Genomic DNA, 7,129 nt, shown 5'->3' on the forward strand with positions numbered 1-7,129 from the left:
AAAATATATATATATATATATATTATTTGTACATATTTATCTTGTGCAGTTGTAACTTTACATATAATTTTGCATTTATATATTTATCTGCTTTAATTTAGATGTTTTTAACTTAATAATGAAATCTATAAATAAGGTAATTAAAAAAAAATCATATTTCTACAATTCAAAAAGTCACAATTTCTTTTTTTCAAAAAAAGGCCTTTTACATTTCCTTGGAATTATTTTTTAAAAAAAATTTATAATACTTTGACATACCACTAACCTAACCACTTCATACATTAAAAAAAAAAAAAAAATTATTGATTGAGACCAAACGAGAGAAATACCTTTCATATTTCTTTGTAAAAAAAAAAAAAAAAAAAACCTTGGACATACCACTAGCATAAAAACCTATTTAAGCCATCACTGATATCTATTTATTATTGATAACCATAAAATTTACAACTAGCAAGGGAACATACAAAGTAATAACGAATAAATAATGGAAGAAAAAAAAAAGAAATGAAATCAAACGTCAATTAATAACCATTATTTAGAAAATGAAAAGATGGTCAAGAGGAGTAAGAAATAAAATAGAAATGGCTATACAGTAGACATTAAAAACTTTGTAGTGCAATAAAATCAACCATTACATTCACTTAATTAAATCAATAATACAAAATTAAATATAATAATACAAAATTTAAACTTAAAACTAATCAAACTCTAACTAGGGAAATTATATTTCATATCATATCTAAAAATGAGACATTTTTCAGTAATTTAGAAATTATATTAGAAATAAAGTTGGAAAATTTTATAATCTCATTTGTTGACATATCATTTAACCTTATATATATATATATATATATATAATCATAATCTTCATACACCATGACTTAAAAAAATCTAATGAATAGTTATTTCTTTTATTTAATGTCTATGTTATGCAAATCATCAACCAATAAATATAAAAAAAAAAAAACTTTTTATAAAGTCTAGGGACTAAAATAGTATTTTATCTAAAAAATTATCCCGCACTGATTTGCGACTAGTTTTATATAAACGTGATTCATACAAAAGGAATGTGGCCACACTGAAGAGCAGAAAATTTTTTACCTCATGGGTGTCACCCAGTATTACTTTTCACTTTCTCATAATTACTCATGCCATTGATTCCATAGAATATAATTTTTTATTGGAAAACGCGCTTGCAGCATTGGGTATTTTAACGGAGAATGCTTGTCATCGATATCCCATCTTTGATTGTGAAATTAATCATTATTCCCATTTCGCCATGAAAATGATCACACTCACGGGTGGAAGGTCCTTCAAACTTCTTCTTCTTCATGCATTTTTACTTATAATGCTTTCAGCGCACTTGAGTCCAGCCCTTGGATTCATTTCAGGGGTTGGAGTCGGAGATGCTAACAACATCAGGTGTATAGAGGGAGAGAGACAAGCACTCCTTGAGTTCAAAAAAGGCCTCGTTGATGACTATGGCAGACTCTCTTCGTGGCAGAGCGGCGACGAAAATAAGAATTGCTGCAATTGGGAAGGAGTTCGCTGCAGCAACCTAACCGGCCATGTACTTGAGCTTCATCTTAGCGCTCTTCAAAATGATGATGAAGGTGAAATAACGAAACCTTTTGGAGGTATGATTAGTTCTTCACTGCTTGAGTTGCCTTATTTGACATTTTTGGATCTTAGTTTGAATAATTTTAATCAGAGCTATATTCCAAAGTTCATCGGTTCTCTCAGTAACTTGAAACACCTCAATCTTGCTGACGCCAATCTCAGTGGGCCAATTCCACATCATCTTCAGAACCTTTCGCACTTGCAACTACTCGATCTCAGTTGGAATGATTGGAAAAATATTGAAACTTTGGAATGGCTTTCTCATCTGTCTTCAATAGAAGACCTTGACCTAAGTTACACAAATCTCAGTGTAGCCAATGATTGGTTTGAAGTTGTGAGTAGTCTCCCTAATTTAAAAACCTTGTTGATGCAGTCGTGTGATTTACCTCCAATGAGTCTTTCATCTTTTTCCCATTTCAATGATTCGAAATCTTTTGCTTCTCTTAAAATCCTAGATCTCAGTGAAAACCAACTTGTCCACGTTCCAAAATCCTTAGGGAATATATGTACTTTACGTGAATTGAACTTGTGGTCAAACCATCTCAATGGACAATTAGTTGAGCTTATCACTAACTTGTCTGGATGTGTAAAAGACTCATTAGAAATTTTGGCTTTATCAGATAATCAAATTACGGGATCGTTGCCTAATTTTGCAATATTTCTGTCCTTAAAAGAAATAGATCTTTCAATGAACAAATTAAATGGGACTTTGCCCAAAAGCATTGGGAACCTATATATGCTCGAGGTTTTGAGTGTTGATTCGAATCTTTTGCAAGGTGTGATCTCTGAATCTCTCTTCTCCAATCTCTCCAAATTACAAAGTTTAGACTTGTCCAATAATTCTCTTTCTTTGGAATTCAGCTTTGATTGGGTTCCCCCTTTTCAACTGAATAGGATACATTTGACGTCTTGTAATTTAGGGCCTAGATTTCCAAATTGGATTCTAACTCAAAGGAATGTTTCCTTCCTTGAGATCTCTAATAATAAAATTTCAGACACCATCTCAGCAGAGTGGTTAGCAGACCTGCCTCCTACATTAAAAATTTTAGATCTTTCTAACAACCATATATATGGGCAGTTACCAAATGTGTCAACAAAAGGCTTGAATGATCTTTCTAAAATTGATTGGAGTGCTAACAGTTTAGAGGGTCCACTACCACATTTTCCAACAAATCTCACAATCTTGAATCTCTCTAAAAATCAATTTTCAGGGTCTATCTCTTCTCTTTGTAAAATCAATGGTCAATTTTTGGCTTACCTAGACCTATCCAATAATAGATTATCTGGAAGACTTCCTAATTGTTTTATGCAATGGCCAAAGCTAGTCGTTTTGAATTTAGCTGGCAACCACTTCTTTGGGGAAGTTCCAAGCTCTTTGGGCTCGCTGTCTGTGCTCAACTCGTTGAGTCTAAATAATAATAATTTCTCTGGAAACTTACCTTCGTCCCTGAGAAATTGCAGTTCCTTGATAGTTATGGACATGAGAAATAATAGATTTTCTGGGAACGTACCAGCATGGATTGGGGAATGCCTACCAAGCTTGATTATTCTATCTTTACGTTCCAATATGTTCAATGGAAGCATACCATTGCATTTGTGTTGGTTACAAGATTTACAAATCTTGGACCTCTCTTTAAATGACATTTCTGGAACTATACCACAGTGCCTCAATAATTTCACATCCATGGCTCAGAAAATAAACTATTTCATTGAAGAAGTGATTCCTCCTTTATACGATGGTGGTATTATGCCGATTGTCTGGGATAGTGTAATGGTTGAGTTGAAAAGAAATGAGTTTGAGTACCATGGTCTAAATCTTGGACTACTAAAGATCATTAACCTTTCAAGTAACAAATTGATCGGGAAACTTCCAATTGAAATCTGCAACCTTTTGGATTTGATTTCACTCAACGTATCAAGAAACAACTTGATTGGAGAAATTCCTCAAATGATTGGTCAGTTGAAGCAGCTAGAATCACTTGATTTGTCAAGCAATCAGTTTTCAGGCGAAATCCCATCTAGCATATCTGAGATAAACTTTTTGGAATTCCTGAACTTATCCTACAACAATTTGTCTGGGAAAATTCCTTTGGGCACTCAACTCCAAGGCTTTGATGCATCTTATTTTATTGGAAACAGGGCACTTTGTGGAACTCCACTCACACAAAAGTGTCCAGGTGAAGAAACACCAAGCCGAAGTGAAGCAACTACCAAAGATATTGAAGAGAATGAAGATGAATTGGGAAAATGGTTTTTCATGGGAACAGGATGTGGATTTGCTATAGGGTTTTGGGGAGTTTGCAGTTCTTTGCTGTTAAAGCGTTCTTGGAGACATGCCTATTTCTTGTTATTGGACAACATGAAGGATTGGATCGATGTAACAATAACCGTGAACATTGCAAGATTGCAAAGGAAGATTCAGAGGCAGGGATGACCACTTTGTCTGTAGAGATTAGCAAGGTAATATAATACGTATAGGCAACAATTAATTTATTCTTGTCATATTCATATATATATATATATATATATTTTTTTTTTTAAACCCTAGAGCAAACGTAACTGCTAACATATATGGTAGTTCTATATTTTTCATTGATACGAGCTTTGCCCTTTTCTTTCTTTAAAAAAAAAAAAAAAAAAAAAAAAAATCATTAATCTGTTTCAATTCTAGTGTTTTGTTTCCACCTTATCTCACAATTTCTTGATTTTGCCGCACATGCCAAGAAGTATATTTTCATATTTTGAATTGCATATCAGGTAAGGTCACATAATGGTGCTTAAGGCTATATGCTATTATGCTTAATCCACGCGGTAAATTTCAGTTTGCATGAAGTAGTTCTACTTCTAATTCTATATATCTAGTGCAACAAGGCTGATGGTTTTCTTTTACCTTTGGTGCTAATATCAGGAGTTGCTGTTGCTGGTGCTCGCATCAAAATAAGTGTCAGAAACACCGTTTGTAACATTTGTGTGGGTGTGGATCTATATTATGCTTTGCTTCATCGCCTTTCTCAGCACCGTCATTTCGTTACTAGTGACCTCTTTTCAATTAAGCAAGTTAATTTACAAAGAGAAATTGTGTAATTTGAATCTAGTTTAATGTTTGAGTGTTACCATCCTGGACTATTTGCACTTTTACCTTTGTTGTTTCATATATATATATATATATATATATATATAGTGCGGGTGTTTTTTATTTATTTTCTTATCAAAAGTTTGAATTTGTCATCAAGTTATTTGATACAAATTGGGAAGAGGTTTTGATTGATAAAAAGAATTTTATATATGTATATATATACACACACCTATACTAAATTTTTTTCCCTTTCACAAATAGATAATAATAAATAGTTAAAATATAGTTAGAATTATATTATTTGAGTTAATTAGATAGATTGATAGACTAATTTTAATTTCCTCTTATAAATTTATAGAAATTAGATTGACTAACCTTGCATTATTAAAAATTATATATAATTTTTAATATGAAATAGACTATCGTATTTGCCAATAAATTACCCAAAAAAAAAAAAAATTTTACAATTCTAATCTTAAATATAAAAATATTTTTATCACGTATGCATATAAACATATATAATATTAAATAATATTATATGGGCAAAATCATAACTTACTTTCTCTAAGACCTCTCTAACTTTGTCTTGTTTTCATTTTTGTACCTCTAATTTCAGTTTTAACGTTGCGGTAACTTAAATATGTTTTCAATGCAACTCTTCTATCTATATCACTGTTAAGGCTCATAAAATAATGTAGTTTTTGCTTTGATACAAAATATAAATTGCATCTTTATTCAGCTTTCTGTCATTTACTACAGATTAAGAATTATTTATTTTTATCAGAAATTACCAAATAAAAAAGAAGTGGAAGTGAGAGTAATTATTACTGTGAGAGAGTGAAGTGAGCTATTAACTAAAAGTTTTTAAGCAATGAATGTAGAGAACCAAGTGTACATATTAAGGGCATCCATAACATCTACAAAACCTAAGGCAACAACATATTGAAATTCTGCTACGCAAAATATTAGGAAAGAACACCACCCTCTCTTTCTCTTTCTCTCTCACACACACACATACTTTAGCAGATATAAACAAAATAGATTATTAAATAACTACATCAATGAATGGCTAGTAAACTATAAACACCCTGTGCAACCAATTATATAACAACATCCATACAACCCAAAGCTCAGAAGCACACCACGTGAAACTCATATTAAACCAACTGAGGAAACTTCATTCCAACTGACCAAGAATAAAAGAGAGATATAGATGTGAGAAGCCTTTTATAGAATAGACGTTACTCGAACTGAATTATCAGCTGATCCAGTCAAGAAGATGGGCAAAGTTGGGTGCCAATCAACCGTTGTTATAGCAGCAGTGTGTGGAAGAGTTCTCAACCCATTTCTTTGACCACGAACCTGAGTCAAGTTAAACAAACGATAAATTAAATTAGAATAATTAGTATGGCTGAAAATCAGCATTTGTAATTCTGGTCAATATATTGATCAGGGTCAATAGCAAGTTAACTCTGATTGCCATAGATTAAAGAAATAAGGAAAGCCACTGACATTGTGTGCACTTGGACGTGTCTTCATGCACACATAGGCACAGGCACACACATATGAGAATGAGAAAGAAGGTTGGGGCGGGCGAGAGATCAACCTGATATATAGGTGCTCTTACTGAACCAGAAGTCACCAGTAGCGTCCTCCCGTTAGCATCTAACGCCATTTCATGTCTGCAAATTTTTGAGTTCTCAGCGTCGCAGAACCTACAGAATGGAAAAGAATGAAGTTATCAAGGTTCCTTCTGCTAACTATAACACAACAATATAGAAGATGCAACTATAATAACAAATACCAGAACATGACAGATTTTTACAGGGCAACAGCATAAAACAATATGTGCAAAGGCATTACCAACATTATAAAAAGTAAAGGGTTCAAAACCAGGAAAGTGAGAGAGACAGATTATGCACAGCACACAATCCTCCACAAAAATTAGCAGAATCAAATAAATGACAGTTATTTTAGTATTTATATGATTTCAATCTGATAGTTTTTAGACCCCTTAAACAATTGATTTAACCTAGGTAATTAGCCAAGTTGTTACTTAGTCCAATTAAACAAATCTAGGTTATCACAATAATAAAGATCAAATTATGCAAAATAGCGGAAAATAAATAACACAAGATATGATCACCCAGGAAACTAAACCGGTAAAAACCTGGGGAGGATTTGACCTAGCTATTCTCAAGGTAAACTTGAATCCACTATCTTGAAAGAATTGAAGTTCATACAATAAGACTTATAAGCCCCCACGCTCGACTTCTTATTGCTACCAGCCAGTAGAACTTACTGACATGACCACGTGCAAGCTCCGAATCCACGAACTCCTTCTTTCTTGGATTCACCACCAGATACAAGCACACCCGCTTGTGTTTTCTTTAAACTTCAATGGCAGCAACTGAGTTGATCATCAAGGCGTAG

At 32.9% G+C, this 7,129-nt stretch overlaps 1 protein-coding gene across 2 annotated transcripts; it reads left to right on the plus strand.

Annotated features, from left to right (window-relative positions):
* The first annotated feature begins 1,185 nt into the window (after window positions 1-1,185).
* LOC126699455 (receptor-like protein EIX1) lies at window positions 1,186-4,746 on the plus strand. Of its 2 annotated transcripts, XR_007646798.1 has the most exons (3): window positions 1,186-4,080; window positions 4,378-4,431; window positions 4,529-4,746. XR_007646798.1 is itself a non-coding variant. In XM_050397284.1 (2 exons), the coding sequence occupies exon 1, from the start codon at window positions 1,280-1,282 to the stop codon at window positions 4,052-4,054; it is 2,775 nt and encodes a 924-aa protein (XP_050253241.1). In that variant the 5' UTR covers window positions 1,187-1,279; the 3' UTR covers window positions 4,055-4,080; window positions 4,529-4,746. The 2 variants fall into 2 exon arrangements, 1 of the variants encoding a protein (XP_050253241.1); XM_050397284.1 differs by lacking the exon at window positions 4,378-4,431 and having other exon boundaries at window positions 1,187-4,080.
* Window positions 4,747-7,129: the final 2,383 nt, after the last annotated feature.

The sequence above is a fragment of the Quercus robur genome, chromosome 9 (assembly GCF_932294415.1).
Source record: "Quercus robur chromosome 9, dhQueRobu3.1, whole genome shotgun sequence".
Taxonomy (NCBI): Eukaryota; Viridiplantae; Streptophyta; class Magnoliopsida; order Fagales; family Fagaceae; genus Quercus; species Quercus robur.